This window comes from Cydia strobilella, chromosome 4 (assembly GCF_947568885.1).
Source record: "Cydia strobilella chromosome 4, ilCydStro3.1, whole genome shotgun sequence".
NCBI lineage: Eukaryota > Metazoa > Arthropoda > Insecta > Lepidoptera > Tortricidae > Cydia > Cydia strobilella.
Genome location: NC_086044.1, coordinates 13,302,465 through 13,327,494, shown reverse-complemented (window position 1 = coordinate 13,327,494; position 25,030 = coordinate 13,302,465). Strand labels below are relative to the sequence as shown.

At 35.1% G+C, this 25,030-nt stretch overlaps 1 protein-coding gene across 9 annotated transcripts in view; it reads right to left on the bottom strand.

Moving 5' to 3' along the window:
- Positions 1-25,030, bottom strand: part of LOC134741031 (neural-cadherin) — a 456,653-nt gene that overhangs the window by 320,299 nt on the left and 111,324 nt on the right. For all 9 annotated transcript variants that reach the window (XM_063673761.1, XM_063673764.1, XM_063673760.1 and 6 more), the window contains exon 12: positions 5,492-5,681. In XM_063673761.1, coding sequence (XP_063529831.1) covers positions 5,492-5,681 — 190 coding nt within the window. The remainder of the gene's footprint in view (positions 1-5,491; positions 5,682-25,030) is intronic.

The window sequence follows — 25,030 nt, the reverse complement described above, 5'->3', positions numbered from 1 at the left end:
ATCCGGTTCGAAGACCACTTTGTTGACTGTATGGGGTTCGTATGAAGAAAAGGCCGAGGTTCTAACACGAAGATATATTATGTAAAACACGCAATTACAAAAAATGTCACGAGAGCGTATGTGCATAGGCTCGCGGCCAGCAGCGGACTGCCTGGCGGCACATAGCAACGAGTTGCATTAGATATGATACAAACAATTTTCAGCCTTAAGTCTAAACTATTAAAGTCTAATTTAACACGACAATGATTTTTATAAGTAAAACATAACTAGCTACAGATATAAAGAGCGCATCGCCAACAATTGTACAAAACGAAAAATTGTTAACATGAAATTCATATAAATTTAGGTACAAAGGCGAGCTTATCCCTATAAGGTAAGGTAAGGTAAGGTAATTGTAATCATGTTATTTAATTATCGTGCGTCTCGCCCGCGCCAATACATGTACGGACGTACGAGCGAAATGCACGATAACTATATAACATGATTGATATAATTGAATTCTGATGTTACTGTACGTTCGAATTGTCCTGCAAGACTAGAAGTCATTAGATCTCATCTTATTATTTTTTGAGTAATCCATACTACTCAAATATATGACAGGCCTCGGCAGAGTCGTTGTTACATATTTGTAAACACCTTTTTCTCTTCGGTGTAGTATTTGATGACCATATATAACCCTTTGTCTAGTTTTTCGTCATGTTCTGTAAACAATACGGTTTAATAAATTTTGACATGCGTATTTCTATATGCATGTGAATCTATATATATATATAAACGTAAAAGTCCTGACTGACTGACTGTCTCACTTAAATCAACGCCCAGCCCAAACCGTTGGACCTAGAGAGCTGAATTTTTCACAATAGGTAGTTTTTATAACGCTGATATCCACTAAGAAGGGGTTTTTCAAAATTCATCCCCTAAGGTGGTGAAAAAGGGCTGAAAGTTTGTATGGAGATCATAATTTTTTTTGGGTGCGGGACTTGAACAAGATATAAATTCAGTTTTAAATGAAATGATAACATGCACTTTCACCAACGAAAAACATTTCATAGTATCAATGTTAAATATGACAATAATACAATAGACAGAGTAGCTGTAACAAAATTTTTAGGGCTTATGATTGATGATCAACTGACGTGGAAAAACCATATAGAATATGTATGTAAAAAAAATTACAAATCAGCAATTGCATTACAAATCTACATCCCACACTACATAAAGTGCCTGCAGCCTGACCAGTTTAAAATACAACTAAAAACATACTTAATTAACAATTGCTATTACTCCGAAGTGATTTTCTTGCAGACACCTAAAACAATTATAACTTGTCCATTTTATATAATAGTTTAACATTGACTGTAATTATGTGATTTGTGTAATGTTATTATTTTTATTTGGATGTTAAACAATATATTATTCTACTCTAAATGTTTATTGCCGTAATAGTACTAATAAGTAATGTTTGTTTAACTGAAATATGTATGGTACATATGTATTACATGCATTATAGGTATATATATTGTTATCCCAATGACATTTAACTGAAATAATTTATTATTAACATAATGAGTCACCATTATTTTTAAGTTTTTAATATTTGTACGCCAATAGGTAAAACACAGAGCTCTATTTATTATTTTATATATAAGACCTTAACTGTATTACCTGTGTTCCACAAATAAATTTTTACTTTACATTACTTCCATTCCGTACTCGTTTGACTGTTTCAAAACACTAGGACTTAATTACGGAGTGCACTCAATTTTCATACTCCAAATGTAAATAAGTTACTCGGTTTCAACTTTCTGCGGGGAACATCTCATGTGTTGATTACAAAGTTACTAAAACTTGTAGGGGTATATTCCCGTCTCTCTAATATCTTGGGAGGACCTCTACGTGTGTGCAAGCACGATACAGTGTTATTAAAGAGAATATATAGGGTACCTCTAACCGACCCTACAAACCCCACCCTACTGTAAATTTACTGCCATCTATCGACACACGAATGTAAATGTATAAAAATACCAAAAAATGTAAATAATATATGATTTTTTTTATTTGTATTTATTATTTTTATATGATTTTGACCCATGTTATTTCACTGATATGTGTTAAATAACAAACGAAACCGTCAACGCTATCTAGCCGAGAATAGGCAAAAGGTGTAGGCGCCACCTGTCCGAGAATCAATTTATCCTGATTTCCAAGGCACGTTTTTTCCTTAGACTATTCTTCTTATACGAAGTTACATAGGTCTTTGGTCTTATTAAAATATTGAATTTTCGTTTAATCGTCACGAGCCCTTGGGATTCTGTTCCGATAAAGGTCGAATGAAGTATTATCAGATGGATGGAAACGCATGGCTAAGGGGCCATATGATCCGGCTACACAAGATTTGGAAGGATCGCGCTATTCAAATGCAAACTAAAGTCACACTGGTTCGCTGACTACTTTCTGACCTGGTTTGTTGCTTTTCTATTCCTTAAGGCTACGAAAAATGAATAATTCGAGCAACGAAAACATGCAAAGCTATATCGAGGAGGCGCAAAATTGTCAACAGTATGTACAAACCACTCCATGCCTATGGAACTATGCATAAATTGCCTATTGTCCTTACCTAAACTGCATATTCGCGCGCTTCGGCCATTTTTCGCGAATGAAACAGATTTTTGGTTTCGTAATCCCCATATAAACATATCCAAAACTGCATTTAAATCGTTTTCGAGAACCCGATGTACTTATGATAGAATAGTGTGCTATTCGGTATCAGATATCGAACCGCAGAAGGAACTTGAATTCCTTGCACGTAAACAAAGATAACAATATAAATTTACGATCGAAAAGCAGTTTATTATTTTATAAAGTTACACGAATAGTATTAGTATTCGCGATACATCAAGGAAATAGTGTATTGGAGAGGTAAGCACTGAGCGGGATTATATTCGCTATTGTGCATGTGAGACAGATATAGGGATGAAGAGCTTAACCGGATTAGAGCCCAAACGGCGCGGCTGATTATGCCGCTGCTTGATTTACGATGACGCGATACGGTGCGACTTGCTTGCCTGACAGACCTACTCGCCGAAACGGACAATTTATAGTGTTACACATACCGATATAATCAATTCTTATCCGCTGTCCCGAACCCAAGCGAGAAAACACTGAAATATGAGATACCTACGCACATGTCAATTTACACGAGAGAAAGGGTCGATCCGCCGCCGCTACAGCATAGTTCTACCAAATATACCGGGTGTAGCCTGTAATACGAGCAAAAAATTAAACCGTAGGCTGTGCTCCTCGTTATGGCCAACTTTTGTTCAGCAACTTTTAAAAATAACTTGTGTTTTGATTTTTAATACATTTTAAAGTTTATTCTAAGACGCAATGTATTGCGAATTTTGTAATGTTTAAGGCGTGACAAGCAACGTCAATCACAATGATAATGGCGTACATGAAGATAATATGTATTTATTTTGTATAAAAAATAAACAAGTGTCACCGTTTGAGGAGTACAATCTATGTTTTATTAACCTACCATGACCTACGGTGCCGAGACATGGACGGTCACTAAGGAGGCTGTGCATAAAATCCGAGTGACACAGAGAACCATGGAGCGCGCCATGCTCGGCATCAAACTTCAAGACCGAGTGAGGAATGCCGAGATCCGACGCCGCACCAAAGTGCAAGACGTCGGATACGTCATTACCAAACTTAAATGGAGCTGGGCGGGACATGTTGCCAGACAGAGTGATGGCAGGTGGGCCAAAATGTTAACGGAATGGTGGCCGCTTACAGACGAAAGGAGTGCCTGGCGTCCGTTGGCTCGTTAGGTGGACGACATTCGGAAGACTGCGGGTCACTTCTGGATGAGATTGGCTCAGAACCGGGATAAGTGGCGTACTCGAGGAGAGGCCTATGCTCAGCAGTGGGCGATAGAAGGCTGATATGATGATGATGATGATGATTAATTTGCTTGTGTTACAGGCCACACCCGGTATACGGCTGGAACGACTTATTTTCAGGAAAGAGGTCGACAGGCCTCGAAACTTTCGAAGTTAGGCAATATTTAAGAGCGAAGAAAGTCATTTAAATGCAGGCAGTGGTAGTGATTAGGGCGAGGACTGTGCGCCGGCGCCGGCAGGCGAACCTTACGATTGACCTCTCTTAAAAGCTTTCCGGCATTTATCCAAGGTACACGATTGCACTAGCCAGGTAATACTCGTACTATCTTCATACACTTGAAACTTGCGTAACTAGTTCGTGCCTGAACTTAACTTACATTTTCTTTGTTAGCATCCAGAACTTTAAAGATTTGTTCCCATGATATTAAGATGACACTGGTAAAGCGAGCAGAAACTTTGCCTCTTTACTATGCGGACGAGGAACGAATACGATACAGCCACCAAGCAGTCACATATGGTAAATTCTCGATCCCGAATGAAAATAAATTTGTTTTCCATCCACGGAAACGTTGAGCCTTTGAGGGTTTAACTAGGCACATTATCCACTGCCGAAATGTTTGTAGAATATACCAAAAATCTCAATGATGCTTAAGTATAAAGGATTCAGGAAGATTAAAGTCTTGTCGAGTATCTAACGTGAACGAGACTTCAATTATGCTTATCTGTAAACAAGTATGTGTATGTATACGTATATACCTACGACTATATGTGAGTAAACATAAAGGGTTGTACACGTATAATATAAAGGATTGCGGAATCAACGTAAGTGGAGGGACAGAATCTCCTAGATACATAAACCGTACTAACCCAACCTAACAAATCTGACAACACAAATACAGAAGCGAAGTTCTATCAACTTTAAATTAAGAGAACTTACTCAACAAGAGTTGTTTACGACGAATGATATTGCTTCGTCCGACAACAAAATTACATGAATGAATGCTTTCAGCGTGAAAAGCTATTTTGACGGTAGCATTTAATGTATAAGCATTTTGTACTGTGAGGGATGCAATTTCGAACCTCACTGTACATAAATATATATACATTCCCAAAGATGCAAAAATATGTGTACGCTCTTACACCTTAGACAATAAATTCGTGTTCACATATATTTGAGCCATTTGTCTGGATCGATATTTTTGCCTTCGATTGTACCTATTTATTCAACTAGGGAACAAATGAAATTATTTTTATGACATATTTTATATTTTTTTTTTAAATTGTCTAACAATATTTAGATTTAACTATTGTTCGATTCGTTGAATGTGTTTGCAACTGTACAAAAACTCATGTTATTATCATAAGGTGGCAATAATATTGTTAGTTGGAACAGACATGGCGCATTCCACACTTTAGGAGTGGCATTGCGCGTACAATTACATATGATCTTTTTAAATAGGCGTTATATAAGCCTTTGGCCTTTTGTACTTGACAAGCATATTGCAGTACAAAAATGCTTGTGACGAACAGTAAGTACCGTACACTGGTGGAATCCCGCCTTAAGACTACGTGTTAGTTGAACTGACCTGAGTTGGGTTGGTTGTCGGAGTTGGGACGCGCGGAGGGCGCGCCGTCCCGTGCCTCGACCTCGAGCGCGTAGGCGCCTTGCTTCTCCCTGTCGAACACCACCTTGGTGAAGATCTCGCCCGTCTGCATGCTGATCTCGAAGAAGTCCTTGCCCTCGTTCCGCGGCGAGTCCACGATGTAATAATACACCTGTGGGATAAATGGAATTAGTAAATAAACACGAACAACAAAATAAAGCCATTTTAACATGCCTACTCGACACACGTAATGTAACAATGATGCGCGCAATTCAGAACGCTAAACATGATGAGAAAATGATATAAATATTGGGCTGAGCTGATAAATTTTATTGATCAATAATTAGTTATCAATTAATTGGTACCATATTCTGTTTGTGTTACATATACAACGTGCCAATGAGGAACCCGAGAGATTTTAACAGTATATTCCTGATCATGTTTAAAGACTAAATATAAACTTTTTTGCAATTGGTCTAGTTTCAGAGTAGAGTATTCTATGAAATAAACATTTGTATTTGTTAAAACCAGTTAAAAACACCTTCTTATTGTTACTTTCTGGAAAAAGCCTTTTTGATGGCGATGTTGCCACTATGGGACCTAGTCCAAACATTCTTATTGATAGATGTCAAAAAGTGACAAGCAACACTGCAAAAACTAGGTTTTCCAAAAATAGTAGATTGTACAACAAGGGCACAAAGCGATTCATATTCATAATACGAGGTAATTGATTGGTCCGAGCGGTAGCGAGGACCAATATAGCCGAGGATAAAAATAGGCGTTTGTGCCTGAGTTATACACACTGGTTTTCACTTCGATTGTGAGTAAAATAAAACAATGGCAAACAAATAAAATACATTTTTTTTTTCTTTTTTTTAATTTTTAACACGTCATATTTACCTTAAGCCCACTGCACACTCGTGCGCGAATCGCGGCGCAAAGCCGCGAACGCGAATGTGGTGTCGATTTCGCTGATTAGCGAGCTGTCCACACTCGCGTTCACGGCTTCGCGCCGCAATTCGTGTGGAGGTGGCTTTAAGTCTTTATTCATACTGCCAAATTATAACTACATTTTGTAGTTTATTTCTATAATAACTATGCTGTATTGTAAGATTTTAATGACTTAGTAATATATAAAACACGGATTATTAAAAAAACGGGCCAAATTAAGTGGAATAACAATATTATCCGATTATGTTTTATTGTGTACTATGGCAGTAATTTGATTGTCTTAGTCTTTAAAAAAAAATACTTTGTGCACTAGAGCATAAAAGTAGCATTTTGTGCAGCCTACATCTAGCACAAAGGAGAACTTTACGAGCATGAGAAGTGAAAAAAACTTTTTGAGTGACAGTTTTACAAGTAGCATTTACATTTTATGTAAGTACAAATACATACAAAAATAGATTTTTTTTATTTTATAAAACTAACCGTGATATTTTTTTTCCTTCATTGAGCTTCAGAAATCCGTTGTTAAAAGCTCTCGGGTTTCTTGTGGGCATAAGGTATCTACTATAGACTATATAACACAAGTGTTTACAAATACCTATTTTAAGTTTAACGTGAAAGGTGTACAATTTTGCTTCCAAAAAATCGTCAAATGGAATATTAATTTGCATACCTGTAGACTTAAATAGTGAAAATTCTGCTATTAACGGGCACAAATGACTTTCAGATGCAGAATTAATATCTTAAAACGAAGTATCAAATTCATGTCAAGGCTAGACAGAGTAGATATTTCACCGTAACGATTGTAACGACTGAGCATTATTCATGTCTGCATTAATAACTAAGTTACACGTCTTGTAAGTTCAATAGCAGCGCTCGTCGTATCGAAGCGCTACTTTGTAGCTCGTAACGGTAAGTTCGTAGCTATCTTTACTTTAACTGGCAACTGCGAGCACGAGACGTGGCAGCCTTGGTTCAAACTTACGAGGTAACTAAATATTATAAGACTTGTCAAAAATGACGTGAATCGTGTAATAACTGCAAAAGCTTGTGTATGAAAATAAAATTGTCACCTAATCTGTATCGAGTACAAGCTAATTACTACTATATTCGCGCTTGCCCTGTAGTTATTTTGGTTTCAAAGTATCTAATCAACATCAAAATACATTTAAAAAAAATAACGTTTTTCATTGTTGTGATTTGTGATTAAAGTAATGCCTCCGGCTACAGGACCAAACCGTCGTAATACAATGAAACTATTAAATAACGCTGAGACAAAATTATTATCTGACTTCACACCTTTAGTGTCAAAATAAGATCAAATCGACATTAATTGGTAAGTTCTAATCGGCCTCTAGGTAAGTTCAATCAGTCATTGTTATACCACTGGGAGCTGTAATAAGATAATAAAACCTACTCAACATCGGTGCACAGCGGGAGAGCAAGACGATTCTAATAACGAAATTAATATAGGTAATATAAATATCGCTTACCAAAAGGTAGGTAAGTATCGAGTTAATTAAATTATAGTTATAGGTTCGATTTAGTATGATACAGTTGATAATAACATATCGTTTATTTGGTAGCCTCAATCTCAAATAAGAATATAAAGGGTATTAAAATTAAAATGGCACACATTCAGCCCAAGTTGTTTATATGACACAAGCCTTAAAAACACGCTCATCGTAGTAAATCGCTTTATACTCGTGCAACATTTTCTCCAGGAAAATTTCTGCCCAAAACGTGACAGGTCGGCGTTACCTTTCTTTGTGGCAATTTCGCGCCAGCAAGAATAGGCTCCTTGAGTTACAAGCGTCCTCCAGTTGTTTAACGTCCCCAGGTTTTGTATATAATATTTGTAAAGGAATTTGCTATAATTTTATTTGATACATTATTTTAGTAAAATACTAAGGTGTTACTAAGCAGCGCAGGTGTTAAACCTGGTAGAGCGTCTACTAAATATTAAAAATGTGTGCGATATTTGAAATTTTTACTTCCTCTACCTACCTCTATCCCTTTAGAAGAATGTATAAGACAAGACAACTAAAGAGTCCGGGAGAATAACTATGAGAGTTATTACAATAACAGTTTTGAATGATTCACGGCTAGTTTCACTGGACTTATATCGACCGGGATATGAACCGTCGAAAACAATACAAAAGGTAATCACGGTTCATATCGCGGTCGATATAAGTCTTATGAGAGTTATTACATATGTATTTTCAAAATTATTTTTACAGTCAGTATATCCGACAACCGGTCTGGCCTAGTGGGTAAGTGACCCTGCCTGTGAAACCGATGGTCCTAGGTTCGAATCCCGATAAGGGCATATATTTGTGTGATGAACACAAATATTTGTTCCTGAATCATGGGTGTTTTCTATATATATAAGTATGTATTTACCTACGTAAGTATGTATATCGTTGCCTAGCACTCATAGTACAAGCTTTGCTTAGTTTGGGGCTAGGTTGATCTGCGTAAGATGTCCCCTAATATTTATTTATTTATATTTACTGCTACCATAAACATTTTAAATTTAAATGTTACACATATTGTTCAAAATATATGCTTTGAATTAATTTCTGGTTTATTCCTGTTTCTTCTTAAATTTTAAATTGGAAAATATTCAATTTATGAAATTAACCGTTCCCCGAATATAACATAAACAGCTTAAAAAAGTGGATCGCGTCAAATATAGATAAAAAAATTACTTTGATTAATTCGGTTTCCAAGTTAAAATAAAGATAGATATGTAAAACGAATACAAATGTTTGAGGATTTTATTTTCCGCTATATGCCCAAGGCCTTGTTTATCTTTCATTGAACCTTACGAATTGTACATTTTGTTATGTTTATACCTTCTAAACTTGTAGGTATATCAAACCAACAATCAACGATAAATAACACCGACAGGAAATTTGGACAAATTACTAATTTGTTCCAACAATGCTATACTGATTACCTACCGACATGTAAATTGCTGACGACCTTGTAATTTAGCTCGATTTGATCTTCATTAAGGTATTTATGAAAGCATTCATGTCTTTGTAAAGTGTTGTCTAAGCCCAGAACGTTGAAGACTTACCTACTTGGTTCAATGCTATCAAAATCACACAGAATAACAACGATGAACGTCTGAATTGTGAGATGAGCAACATCCGTATAAATAATAAAACGACTAAGCCACCGAAGCTCCGTCTTGCAGAATTATACTGATTGTGCCGTCTCGACGAATCTAGACTTACACGTACAATCAAACAGGGATCTTCTCACTTATACACGAGGTTACGAACCAAAGATCTTTGCTAAGAAAGTATTTGCTAATGTCGGATGTTGCGATGTGCATAAAAGATGTATTTTGTAGAAAAAAAGATAGGTATGTGTACAGTGAGCTGCGAAACTGCATGGAGAAATTATGAATAAATTCATTGATAAAGTCGCCATGCACTTTTATGGCTGATGGTACATTCCAGTCCATCCCACGTCTGCATAAAATCTAGACGCGATATTACGTGACGTCTTAAGACTATATGTACGTACCACATTGTTCGTTGTTTAATTTTTTTTATGGCAGTAGCGCCTTTTATTAACTATCGACAATAAGTATCCAAATTAATATCGTTTAAGTTACTTTGAACGTACCTAAACATCAAAACTGTGATACGAAGTCTCATTGCCTTAAGCTGGCGTATGATTATGATATAATATGAGAGATGTTTATTTGACACACGCGTTTAAGAGGCCGGTGTCGATTTTAGTCGCAAAAATTTAAAATTGATAGATTTAGTCCGTGAAATTTTACACCTTTTGTTACCTAATTAAAATAACAAGTACTGGTTTCTATTAGCACGTCTTCTTATCTTACCTTTTATCAGATAATTTTTTTGAAAACAGACTCACTAAATTAGTAATGTTTGCTTTTCTGATGAACGTTTAGGTAAACGCGCGTAAAGCACTGATTTTGTCGCTCTTATTTGTAAATTTCGTAAAGTTTGGACTGCTAAACATGGTAATTTTGTATTACACATATCCTGTACTTGACGTTTATCAGACTATATTTTTATTATTATGACTTTGAAGTAGTGTAAATGAAAGTTAGACGAAATCAATTTTCTCCGGAAATTACTTCAAAACAAGTGACAATTTTTCTGAAAATCGACTTAATTTCAACGTAATTTTGATACTTAAACAATCTACAACATTTGCTGAAACTATTCTTATACATCAATTTGTATAATTTACCACCATGATTTTTTGATGAATTTTTAAAAACTGCCCCTTCTCTTCATGCATTACCGGTGACGCACGCTCGCGACCTCATTATTAAAAGGCAAGATGAGAAGACGTGCTAATAGAAATCAATACTTGTTATTTAGATATTACGTAACAAAACGTGTATAATTTCAACGACTAAATCTATCAATTTTACATTTTTGCTCCAAAATCGACTACGGCCTCTTAACCTCAATCATTCACAAGGTTAAGCAAATGCCAACAATATAGATTTCAACTAACACGATTTTCACTCATAACTGTTAAACTAACACGGGACTTAATCGCGTAAAAACTTACGTTTATTAACCCTGCAGGCAGGAGGTCTGCCTGTGACCACGAACGTAACGTCACGTTCGAAACGTCAGGCCATAAATAAACGTAAGTTTTTAAGCGATTAAGTCCCGTGTTAGTTTAAAAAATATGAGGCTAATTGTAATTACATCTTGCAAACAACATGTTTCAATGCGAAAACAAAGTAGTTCTAACTAAAACTTGTTTTAATTAATCTTATGACGATATTAATGTTCATACCCAGCAGATACAAATAAAAATAAATACTTCCTTGTTTTCTGACGTAAATATTAACTCCAACATGGAAATTGCCCAGGGTGTAAATTATAGGCACTGAGGGTTTTGTTCTATTTTCGAGATAATTGCTCCTGAAAATGTGTAATGTGTGGTCTATGTGGACGTATCAACTCGTAATATGTATAGAAATGTTGCCTGTATTTACTCAAAAAATAAATTGATACACTATGCACGAAATAAAGCACCAGAAAATAATTAGAAAAATGTAGAGAGCAGTTATTTTTTATCACAATTTCTGTTTAATAAACCGGATAGAACTATAAAGAGTAGGTAACTTGACCGTAACTAATGTAAGAGTTAAGAGGTTTGCGACTTTAATCGACTCAGTTAATTATTTCTTTGCATATTTTTTAAAGCAATTCTATTTTTAGAAGTCATAAACTAGATTATACTTAAATTATAAAACGAGGAAAGTACTTAATCCTCCGTTTCATATCTGGATTATCTCAAAGATAAAATGTTATTTTCAATGAAATTCCTTAATGCTTAATAATTGGAGTTGACAGCTTGTTTATTTTAATTGCGTTAATGTTACGGATTGCGTAACGAGGGCATTAATTAAATATCCGAACAACACCCACGACGGCGATCATTATTATAAGGACGGGTACAGTCGCCATTAAAATATCTGATTAGGTACCGACTCACTCTCAAGCATAGTCTTAGCGGTGATGGAGGTGTGATGTTGATGATGCTGTAGGTATGTGTGTTTGTTGTATTTAGTGTCGCAACTATTTTAACGATTTTCAAGGTTTCAATGTAGGCTAAATTTAACCCTGATTCTAATAGTTCTAATAGTTGTGGTAAAGTAACAAAATACCCCGCAGCTAGCCCACAGGAGGCAGAATCTGATTTAGCAATTTCTTTTCAATCTCAATAGGCATATCACGCGCACCAACAAGTGCGAGTGAGGTGCCCAATGACACCATTCTTGTTGCACCTCTCGTGCACCAAACAGCGTAAGTAATTGTCAAGAAGCTTCCTTGATTCAGAATTTCAGATAGTAAGTTCTTGGTATAATCTGTCCAGCTGTCATTAGTGACACACAATAAGGGATAATAACAAGTTACTACTTGATAATGTCTCCTGGTCGTATCAAAACAAGATGAAAACAGTATTACTTTCAAAATATTTATTACGACCGAAAACCGCTTTACCTTAGATCTTTGTGTGTACTAAATGGTACACATTTGAACGACTACTTTGCCGATTACTAGGGAATGAGAGAAGTAGTCAAATAATAAGTATTCTTTTCCAATCCACTTTATATAAAAGTATAATGGTAAAAATATAAAACCAATCTCTTGACACGTAGCGTGAGGTAGCACTGATTACCAACACGTGAATACTCTGTTGCCAACGCGAAAAATATGTTCCTGTAAGATAACTAGTCTCAGAGGGAGGAAATTCTTCATAAGTAATCCGTTATCCGGCTGGGTTATTAATCTAAAAGTAGTATAAAAATCATTTTTTGGCAAAAATTTTATTTTTGATACAAGCTTTTATCGCCGACTGTACTTTTTTCCACAGGCAACTAATACTCATCGAGACAATTCTAAAAACCCCAAACACAATTAGGTTGCGTTGTTTTATCACAGAGTGCCTATGGCCACCTCCTGTCTTTATCATCAGATCAGCTCGATAGTACCATAATATTGCATTGTCACCCGACTTACATGCGTATGCAAATTTTCAGCTTCATCGGAAACCGGGAAGATGGTTAAATTAGTTACCTTAGATTCCATTACATAGTTAGTTAAAGAGTTCCTATGACCACCTCCTGTCTTCATCATCAGATCAGCTCGATGGTACCATAATATTGCATTGTCACCCGACTTACATGCGTATGCAAATTTTCAGCTTCATCGGAAGCCGGGAAGATGGTTAAATTAGTTACCTTAGATTCCATTACATAGTTGATTCCATCATGAAGTTCCAGTTCATATCTTCCGGCTCCATCATCAGATCAGCTCGACAGTACCATATTATTGTATTGTCATCTGAACTACATACAGCTGCCAATTTTTATGATCTACGATCCTTGGAAGATGGTTAAATTAGTTACCTTAGATTCCATTACATAGTTAGTTACTTATACATAGAGGTCGACCTAATAAAAGCTTGTTAATAATCTGGCTGGTTTCAAGCGACATCATCAACAAACACAATTATATCTGGCTTCTGGAGGAAGCGGATTCTCACGGGTCTACAATTTTGTTTACAAAGTTTTAGCGTAAATATTTTCATAATAAATATTTTGTCAATGAAGTTCCTTTGTTTTAGCAAATACAAAAACTTGAATGTAGTAGCAATGAGGATATAATAAGATAGAGCGGTACTGTCATAGTAAATTTTGTAACCACTGTAAAGTCACAGCCATCTATCGACATACTTTAAAACTAAAAATGAAGATTTATAAAAATACGTTAAAATGTATTTAAATATGGATAAATGTTTTTAAAAATGGATAAATGTTTTTTTTATTTGCATTAATTATTTTTGTATGATTTTGACCCATGTTCTTTCACTGATATGCGTTAAAATTATAAATAACAAAGGAAACCGTCAACGCCCTCTATACGAGAGTAGGCCAAAACTAGTGGAGCCCTCTGATCGAGAATCAAATTTTCGTGATTTTCGAGGCACGTTTTTTCCTTAGACTGTATCCATCTATTACGGAGTTATATCTATCTTTGGTAGTAGTGAAAAATAAGTAAGTAATTGAAATTGTATCTTATTTTTATGTTACCGCTATATTTTTATTTTGAACCAAACGCGGCAAATGCTCTTACGTCGCATGTCATTATTATCAAAGATAGATATAACTCCGTAATAGATGGATACAGTCTAAGGAAAAAACGTGCCTCGAAAATCAAGAAAATTTGATTCTCGTTCAGAGGGCGCTACTAGTTTTGGCCTACAGTCGTATAGATGGCGTTGACGGTTTCGTTTGTTATTTAACAATTTTAACGCATATCAGTGAAAGAACATGGGTCAAAATCATAAAAATAATTAATGCAAATAAAAAAAAAAACATTTATCTATATGTAAATACATTATATCGTATTTTTATAAATCTTCATTTTTAGTTTTAAAGTGTGTCGACAGATGGCAGTGAATTTACTGGGGTTACAAAATTTACTATGACAGTACCGCTCTAGTATAAGTTACTCTATGTTATTATACATGCAATGCACCGAACAGCGCGCAGTCGTATTCCCATTCCTTACGTTTTGACTGACGGATGTTTGTCGCTACAACAGAAAATGTCCGACTGTGCCTTAATTAGTACCTACACTGTACAAATTACAATAAAGTTTAAAAAGTAAATAAATTTATCTCGTCGCGTCGTCGTATTGTCAGTTTTTTTTTTGTAAAATGTAGCCTGTTATTTCTTTACAAAACGAAAAATGCGAAAAGAAAAGTGCATTGTGCGTCTGTATATACCAATAAAAACTTTTAAGAACATAAACGTAGAGTAATTGACAAAAATATATCATACTTATTCATATAATTATTTTCTCAAGAATGTGAATAATCAGCAAAAAAATTGTTCGGGAAGATCTACCTTAAGAGCGGGCTAACGCTAGTTTTTACGCTGTAGTTTTTATATTGAATTTTCACAATTTTAATTACGTCGACAATAGTCTGTTTTATTATGTAAAATGTAGCCTATTATTTCTTTACAAAACGAAAAATGTGAAAAGAAAAGTGCATTGTGCGTCTTTGTATATTCCAATAAAAACTTTTAAAGACATAAACGTAGAGTAATTGACAAAAATATATCATACTTATTCATATAATTACTTTCTCAAGAACGTGAATAATCAGCAAAAAAATTGTTCGGGAAGATCACCTTAAGAGCGGGCAGCGGGCTAACGCTAGTTTTTACGCTGTAGTTTTTAAAATATTGAATTTTCACAATTTTTATCAAGGGATGAATTATATTTACAAGGACCGTCTCTAACCAAAACCTTACTACATTAGTTAGCTCGATAGAAAACAAGTGCGAGTCGGACTCGCCCGCCGAGGGTTCCGTACAAATTTCATTTTTTTTAGCTTTTACAAATTTATACTTTTGAGATTTTTCTCTGTACTTGTGTAAGGCAATATTAGATGCCAAATTTCATAGTTCTAGGTCAACAGGAAGTACTCTATAAATTTTGATTCCCTTAAGAGTGTCGAAATCTACGTCTTTTGCGGCATAAACGGCCGTATCCTATTTTTCGCCCGCCCGCTCACCAATTACCAGTCCGCCGGACGATATCGGCCTGTCAGTTAGAACAAAAATTTGACAGTTCCGAACAACTGACGGGCCGATATCGTCCGGCGGACTGGCAATGGGTGGGCCCCTTTAGACGTTTGATTTTTTTACAGCTTCAAGGGACCGCAGACCTAAGTAAGTATATGGTTTTAATTTCAACTCAATACCTCCACGCGTTCCCGAGATAAACGGGCTTGACAGAAAGACAGACGGACAGACGGACGGACGGACAACAAAGTGATCCTATAAGGGTTCCGTTTTTTTTCCTTTTAGGTACGGAACCCTAAAAAACACGAAAACAGGGTATTTTCAGTTAAGTATATATCGTCACCGTGCATTGCAGTGATTGGAAATACTCGATCGGAATCCAGAATTCGATAAAATGGAACAGATGGCAAGACAATTTGAGGGTGTTCCAAAATTTGTTACTGTTAGGTACATCAGTTCCTAATTCAAAACGATATTTTTTTTAATTCAGAATTTCAATTTTTTTATTAATTTATTGAATGGGTGTATATTGAGTCACTTAAATCTTTCCGTGCTATGAAAGCTAAGAGTCCTGGACATAAAACACGCATAAACGTAGTAATAAATGCGATTTTACTTTATTTAAACTCTTTGGTGTTGACCTATGTAGATTACGGCCAGAAAAAAGAATGGAAAAGTAAAAATTACTAGTTAGCAAAAATGAATTTGGCGCACACTACGTAAAGTACTACATTTTGAGAATTTGCATTAAAAACAATGTTATGCATGCAAATTAGTGATTTCAGGTAATTACAATAGATATCGTAAACATGGGACGATGTAGGCTTAATAGGTTTGCCACCTTTCAGATATAGAAACACTAATACAACGCTCTTTTACTGGTTTAAAATGGCCTGCTCCTGTTTTCACTAACGACGAAACCAACACGAACCATAATATCGCAAAATTAAGAGAGGCAGCCGCAATCACATCAAACCATCCGTCGTGAAATTCCATTTTTACTGACAGATAAACGTAGACAGACTTGAAACTTATCCAACCCCGCTTTGTGTTGGGTCCGCTTTGGCTTAATAGTAATAAAACGGGATCGACTTAAAACTAAGCTTTTAAAGTTTTTTTTTTTATCAATTTCGTTCATCTAATTTGTATGTATTTACAAAGTCTCCGCAGTAAAGTAGCTAAGTACTCGTGCAAAGTAATTGTATTAACTATATATTGAAATATATATCATATACGAAAGAAAAAGTAACCAAGGCCTCCGTTGCCCAGGGCTGGGAACGAACCCGCGTCCTCTGCATTCGCAGCAGACGCTACTAGGCCACTCGGATCACACCCTTGGCACCCTGTCCTGGGCACTGGACACTTTTTTCTCCTATTAGGATCGAAAGAGCTCGTAATTTTAAGTAATATCATAAAAATCCCAATTAAAAAAAACGAATAGTGTACAACTTTTAATAAAACTGCTAACCTATAGATTCAATATTATTTTATAATCCCCTCGAAATACATTTGGTTTCAATCTGATAATCAAAAACAGAAAAATGAGTTCTCGAATCAGAGTGGTTGCTAATCTGTAAATACAAACAAAAAAACTCAGATATATAAAAAAAATGTTGCCCGTTTAAATAAAATTTTGCCATTAATTTGTTATGTTATGCTTTATGCTTTCAGCATTTCTTAGAACGACTAATTTTATTGAAATTCGAAAGTTATAATTACGAAATAGACAGAAATACGAGTACGTGTGCTGTATTGTGAAATAAGTAATACAGTTGAATGGATACGAATTTAATTAACGTACATTTTATAATAATAATAATAATAACCCGTTGTCGAGACTGCCATCACAGAATACAAAAATATGTGACTTGGAAGCAGATTCTAATTTAATAACAATTTAGCACAATCGGATTAAGTCTCACCTCGAAATCCTTCCAAAGATATGAAATTTGGTATGTATGTTAATTAAAGGTCTCTTTTTCATGTCCACACTATTTGACATTTGGGGACCTCGAGGAATCGCAGCCATCTTGGAAAATGTGTACCATCCTGGAGAAATTTGCGTTTTACTCTAAATATACGTTCCCTATGAAAATATGGTGTAAGGCAACATTAAAGCTTATTAAATTCTACACAAAAAAGTCCTAGATAACTTTGCGGAAAAACTTGTTATAGAAAATAATAGCTGAATCCAGATTTAGCGCTTATACCCTTTCAGGGGATATTCTCTTAATATGAAACTTGAAGGAATATAAATTCCACTTTGGTCTATACATTTGTACACGTTCTACTCCAATATCAACATTTTACTCGACTGCGACTTAAACAGAAAGTAGGGTTGTGGGTTTAAATACTGAAAATCAGTACATCCTGTAGCTCAGGATACTGGACGGATTATTTAAAATGACATATCGGTAGATTCCTCTTGCCCTTCACAACCTGTTTACACCTGTTTTTCTTGTTAATTTCTTATTCTTGTTGTTTGTTAATTTTTCTTTTTCTAGAAATAGGGCTTACAAGTTACAAGGGAAGCTTACAAGTTTCCACACATTTTTTTTTCGTGGTTGGGTAGATAATGTTTTTGTGTTCCAAAAAATGGTAAAAAAAATATACAAGTATTTTTTTCTGACCCGTCTTAAAATAAAAATTTTGTAGATGACTAAGTATAACCTTTTGACTTCTGAGCCATATTTCTAGAAGAAAGCTCCGTTTTAGGGACATGGTGTTTTATACCTTTTTAGTGTGGAATTTAATGAGCTTTCTTTTCGCCATACACAGTATTCACATTAAACCGGGTATGTCCTTAAACTACGTCCAAAAGAGAGGTATGGGCACTGTGAATGACATCTCGCTTTGTGTGGTAGGGCACAGGACAGCGGATGTCATTCCAGATCTAGAGCAGAGCCCAACTGGGGAGGTACCTCCACCTTACAGAAAACCGCAGCCAAATAACACTAGACCCTACTAATAGTGAGGTGTTCCTGCCGGTGAGTAAGGTTGCCAGAGCTCGAGGAAGAGGAGTGTTAGGGTCGGCAACGCGCATGTAACTCCTCTGGAGTTGCAGGCGTACATAGGCTACGGAGACTGCTTAACATCAGGCGGGGCGTATGCGTGTTTGCCACCGACGTAGTATAAAAAAAAAACAGATTTCAAGAAAAAAAGAAAAACCAAAAAAGACATACTTTTCAAGATGGCGTTTGATCGCCGTGGTCCCCGAAGCTCCAATTTTATAACACGCAAACAGGTATACCTGAAATTGTAGGTGTCAAATTTCATTACTCTCACTATTGTTTAAACCCCATTTAAGACCTAAAATCTGTTTTTGTAGTCACATTTTTAAGTTTTACACATTTTTCCTCAATTTATTTTAGTAAATTTGTATTGCATATCACTCGTGTTCCAATTATAGATCTACTGATGTCTCGGCGTCCTCTCAAGCCGGCTGTAAAACTGTTTTTCTTTAATAAAACAGGTGTAAACAGGTTGTGAAGGGCAAGAGGAATCTACCGATATGTCATTTTAAAAAATTCGTCCAGTATCCTGAGCTACAGGGTGTACTGATTTTCAGTATTTAAACCCATAACCCTACTTTCTGTTTAAGTCGCAGTCGAGTAAAATGTTGATATTGGAGTAGAACGTGTACAAATATAGACCAAAGTGGAATTCATATTCCTCCAAGTTTCATATTAAGAGAATATCCCCTGAAAGGGTATAAGCGCTAAATCTGGATTCAGCTATTATTTTCTATAACAAGTTTTTCCGCAAAGTTATCTAGGACTTTTTTGTGTAGAATTTAATAAGCTTTAATATTGCCTTACACCATATTTTCATAGGGAACGTATATTTAGAGTAAAACGCAAATTTCTCCAGGATGGTACACATTTTCCAAGATGGCTGCGATTCCTCGAGGTCCCCAAATGTCAAATAGTGTGGACATGAAAAAGAGACCTTTAATTAACATACATACCAAGTTTCATATCTTTGGAAGGATTTCGAGGTGAGACTTAATCCGATTGTGCTAATTGGCGTTGATCCGACCTTGAAAATCGCGACTTATTTGTGCGCGCGAGATGCCTAATGACACAACTCAATGTTATATCAAATATGGAAAGTAGAGGTAAGGAAAACAATCTCCGTGTATCAAAAAGTGCCCGTCAAAAAACCTTAAATAGGTGGCGCGACAATACCTAGAATATTTGATAAAAAAAATTCAAATCATTGACAGCGCACTTGACTCCCTCAATAACGCCTTCGTTCTTAGCTACTCTAGCGCTACTCTGGAGAGATTTTGAACTTTTATTTATAGCTGACAGCTGGACACTTTTGCAAATATTCTCCCATAAAAGAGTTTTCTCCTTACCTCTACCCTCCATAATATCAAAATAAGATGAAACCTCGGCTTCTAAACATGAATCTTGGATGCCACAGATCGCAGTCGCTTTCGTACAAACTAGTGCTTTCTTGGGAATAGGTTGTCAAAGTGGACCCCAGGCTCCTTTAGGATGCACTTGCTGGAGAAGTTGATTTGACTAATGTAATTTAGATAACCTGTTTTAAGCGGTTGGTGATAATCACATAAAATGTTTTAATGGTAAAAACTAGGTACCATATCTTTTGGAATAGATTTCTTAAAGGAGATTAGTTTACCTTTATTCATTCTTGTGTGACTACTTTTACTATAGCAAAGGTTTTATGTCTATCTATAATCAAAGGATGATCGACCAACATCGTTCAAGGAAACGTACGAACGTGTCTTGCTATTTTAGTCAGTCTCGGTACAAAAAGTACTGAGGTTGACGGAAGTAGCATAAGTATTGCCATTCAGCGAGGGAATGCTGCCAGCATCTTTGGCACAATGCCGCGGGGGCCTTATTTAGATGTTTTTTTAATTAAGAGTAGTTTTGTTTTTTAATTTTTATTATTTATAAGTTGTTATTCTTAGTTAGTTTTAGTTTTACTTTTAATTGAATAATAATATGTTGTACAAGTTGTATACTTTCATGACAAGATAATATCATCGAATTTAAACTGTTGTGAGACATACTAATATTAAATCATTTTACGGTTAAGACTCACTTGTTTTAGTCACTCGCGCGACATGTTTCGGAGAGCCTAGGTCTCCTTTCTCAAGCACTAATAGTGCGAGCAGCGTTCACGACGACCGTGCGCAAGTGACTAAAATAAGTGAGTCTACCGTAAAACCGTAAAATGATTTAAGATAATATCATATTAAAATTAAACGTTAGTAATACGATATTTCAAAAAAACTTTTTTATTATTTGGCTGAATGGAACTATCGTTGCCACGTTGGCTGTCGTTAACAGAAAAAAATGTAAAATTAGAAAATAAAACCGGCGCCCGCTATTTTCACTTAAGGAGCTACCAGAGGTTTTCATCGATTTTTGACAAGTTTTGAATCGTATCTCCTACTTTTGCACTACATATAGAATTATAAGATAAGCGGCTATCGGTTCTTCAATCTTTTATCTCCATTTTTGTCTACCGGATTGTGAAAAAAATGAATACTTATTTATTTATGATTGTTTTAAACATTGTCTAAAAAAACACTTTTTTCGTATCTCGATTGCTGTGAAAGATCTTACTTATACGAAATCTACATATTTGGGTTCGTCTTAGACGTCTCTAAAAATTTGTCTAAGGTTTTAATTTTAAACTAATTAACACAAAAGTTATGGCCAGAAAACCAGTTTTTTGGCCTAAAATTGTTCAACTTTGATGCCAAATATTTCGAAAACAATGAACTTTGAAGTAAACATGGGATACTATATTGCTAAAATCCGTTGTTGTTAATATGATAAGCTACAAAAAACATTAGAAAACTAAGGGATTCAAATCGAAGGTCATTGGGGCATGGGATCCCCTTAAAATTTAGCGTATCAAAATAATTAACTTAAATTGCAACAGTGTTTTTATATGAAATGAGTTAATGTGATTAATTTTTGCAATGTAAATCAACGCTGGACGTAGTTAATAGCGCTTAATAATATATAATATACAATATCATTCCAGTTCAAGGGAAAATTCGTAACTAAGTGTAATACTCATGTAACCAATATTTGTTTTATTGTGATTTTTTCACAAATGTATTAAAAAACGTCGTCCAATGTACGTGTGAAAGTGTTATTATTTACTTGTCCTTGTCCCGTGTCTTTTATTCGCCTACGGCTCATAAAAGACATCTCGGGGCTCGTAAGTAACAACACACTTTACACAGCTTGGCTGTGTGAGAAATGTTTCTACAGAGTGTGGCTGTGTGGGCGAGTTCCGAGATAAGTTAATATAATATGCATGGAATTAGGCTAGTTTAATTAATTTTGTATGTCAGTTTGTAGGCACAATGTGGAGATCCTATGTACTTACATATTATAAATAGTTTTAAGACCTCTTTGTAAACCCACTATTGACAATCACAATCACACTCACATTTTCCACACTTGCATTGAAATGTACTATTACAATGCAAATATCATGATATCAAATTGTAAACATTACATTACTTATATCGACCGGGATAAGGACCGTGATCTTTCGATATAAGTCTAGTGAAATTAACCGTGACTTATTCAAAAAATTAACATTACTTAGATATCTAATTAATTAGTTCGCAGCTATTTTATATGCTCAAATAATGATTGTTAGTTCTGCTCATTCATCCGTTAGACACTAACTACGAGCACCTGTAGAGTAAATAAAGTGATTTACTCAAGCCCCGAACTACTGTTACCGCGCTCAGTCCGGGATCTTAGTTTGAACTGGAGAAAACTTACGGAGCGAGGAATATTGTTCCTAGTCAGGTTCTATCACAGCAAAACCTATGTAACTCTGTTTAAGATGAATACAGTTTAATGAAAAAACGTGCCTCGGAAATCAGGAAAATTTTATTCTCTCACAAATAGCGCTACCGCCAATACCAACCTTTAGCCTATTCTCGACTAGATGGCGTTGACGGTTTCGTTTGTTATTTAACAATTTTAACACATATCAGTGAAAGAACATGGGTCAAAATCATGTAAAAATAATAAATACAAATAAAAAAATATTTATCCATATACAGTGTGGAAAGAATGAATGGGCCTTCAAATATTTTTTGAAATTCGCTTGTTTCACTCGGGAATCAAACCGACTAAAAATTAAAAAATATAAACGCTATTTTATTCGATTACTATTCGATACAGTTAATGTTAATGGTAACATTTAGAACCAAGTAACATTCGTCTGTCGTACAAAATATGCATAAAATCGAATATTTAATATTCAACAATATTTTTAGACAAGCAAAATTAAAAAAAAAATGAAACATCTTTGAATGCATCTTTGATATTTGTATTTTTAGTTATAATCGCGTGCCGATAGATCGTAGTAAATTTATTGTGACTACAAAATTTACTATGACAGTACCCTCTATCCTATATTCTCTTTGATTATAGCTAAGTCTCGATGCGTTTATGATGGAAATTGTATGCACAACAGTCTCGAACCTATCACCGTTTACGGAACTACCTATACAATAAAACAAACGTTAATTGCGACCTCTGTTGCTATCGTAATTATACCTAGTAACTGAGGTTTCAATTACTTACTTTGACATTTGTTTTATTCGCTAATTAATGTTGTACAATTTATACCGATACCTTGATTATACCGAGTAGTACGTAATAAATTTTAACAACCAGTTTTATGTACGAAAATGTAACAGTGAAAATTATAAGAGACGAGCTATGTTTTCAGGCTGAGAAGCTGTTTTTAGGGTTCCGTAGTCAACTGAGAGCCCTTGTAGTTTCGCCATGCCCGTCTGTTTGTCCGACCTATGACATTGTTAATGGGTTTTTAAAGTTATTTAGCATTATTTATGTAAGTATAATGTAAGTTAAAAATTGCTTATTTTACTCATTCAATTATTATTTAATATTTAATTTTTCTAAAACAGTTTCATTGGCCGAATGAGTAATGCCGTTGACTATTGGGAGTTATAGAACGAAAAAGTAAATATTTAAAAAACCCCCCGCTGATTTTCATACTTTAATTAACTAATTACTGCAGTTATATGTTGCTTTTTCATAAATATTGCAATTTAGGTAATGTTTTTCGCAATGGATTATTATGACCAGACATGCAAGTTTCCGATTGAAAGTAAGTACTGATATATATATATATATATACAGGCTGGATTTTTTTAGTGGGTCAGTAAGGGCACCTACCAGATCCCGTGCTGCTACGCGAGAAACGTCTTAGAAGACCTGCCCTCAATTTTAAATTAATGAAAATTGGCTTTTTTTGAAAAAAACATACAGGATGCGAGAAAAAGGTCATTTTTGGCAACCTTTTTTTTATGATATGATATTTATTTATATCAAATATTACATTGCATTATAAATTATTATGTCAATATAGATATAAGAATTAATATTATGATCGTCAAGAGTACATTATAAAATACGAGATATTCAAACAAACAATACAAGTTCAAGGTTTCAGGAATTCGTCCATACAATATATAGTATTTTCTAGTATGCAAATCGATCATATTCTTATCCAGGATCAAAGCTTGTATCGGACCAAAGTTAACGGCTAAAAAAGTCACAAATCAAGGAACACTTTTCCCATACAATTTGTATGAAACTGGAAACTTTTATTTTTCACATGGTATTTTTTTATCCCAATCGATTCCATTCCTATCCAGTATCAATAGTTTCCTAGGCTAAATTTAAGGTCATGTACTAAGAATCCCTCTACATTATTTTTGGAAAAAGTATAAAAACTACATGGTTTACGTCTGTCTGATGTTATCATGCGCCCGGTTCGAGTGGAGAACTTCACGTTCCCTAATGATAGGGGCTCATCACACCTACTCCTTTGAATGATTCGCTGGTAGGTTTCCCTATAATGTTATCCTTTACCGAGAAGCAATTCCAGGGAAAGCATGTAATACGTCTCAAGTATAATTTTAGGCTAGTAGCTAATACGCTATCGCAGTGCATTAATTGCAGTCATATTTTACAAGCATTGTGCATTGTAGATTGCCTGGTCCAAACCTTACCATATTTAAATTAACATGCATAAAAGTAAATCATTGAGCGCGTTTCAAAATATTATTCACATTTAAAATAAACAAAAGTGCCGGGGCAAGCTAAACGAAGGTAATATATTTAATAATTCACAATCGTAATACAAATTCGAAGTGCAATCGCAACGGGTGAAAATTGCATTTTTATTCCCACGCAGCCGCGAAATTATAGGCTGAGTAAATTGGTACCGTTGCATACTTCCACAAAAATATACATTCCTGGAAAGTGTTAGCTGTAACTGCACTGCGCATTTTAGTCAACAGTTTAATTCTTGGAATAGTGCTTTTATCAAAAAACCGGCCAAGTGCGAGTCGGACTCGCGTTTCAAGGGCTCCGTACATTACACAATTTAAACAATGTATTTTTTATGTG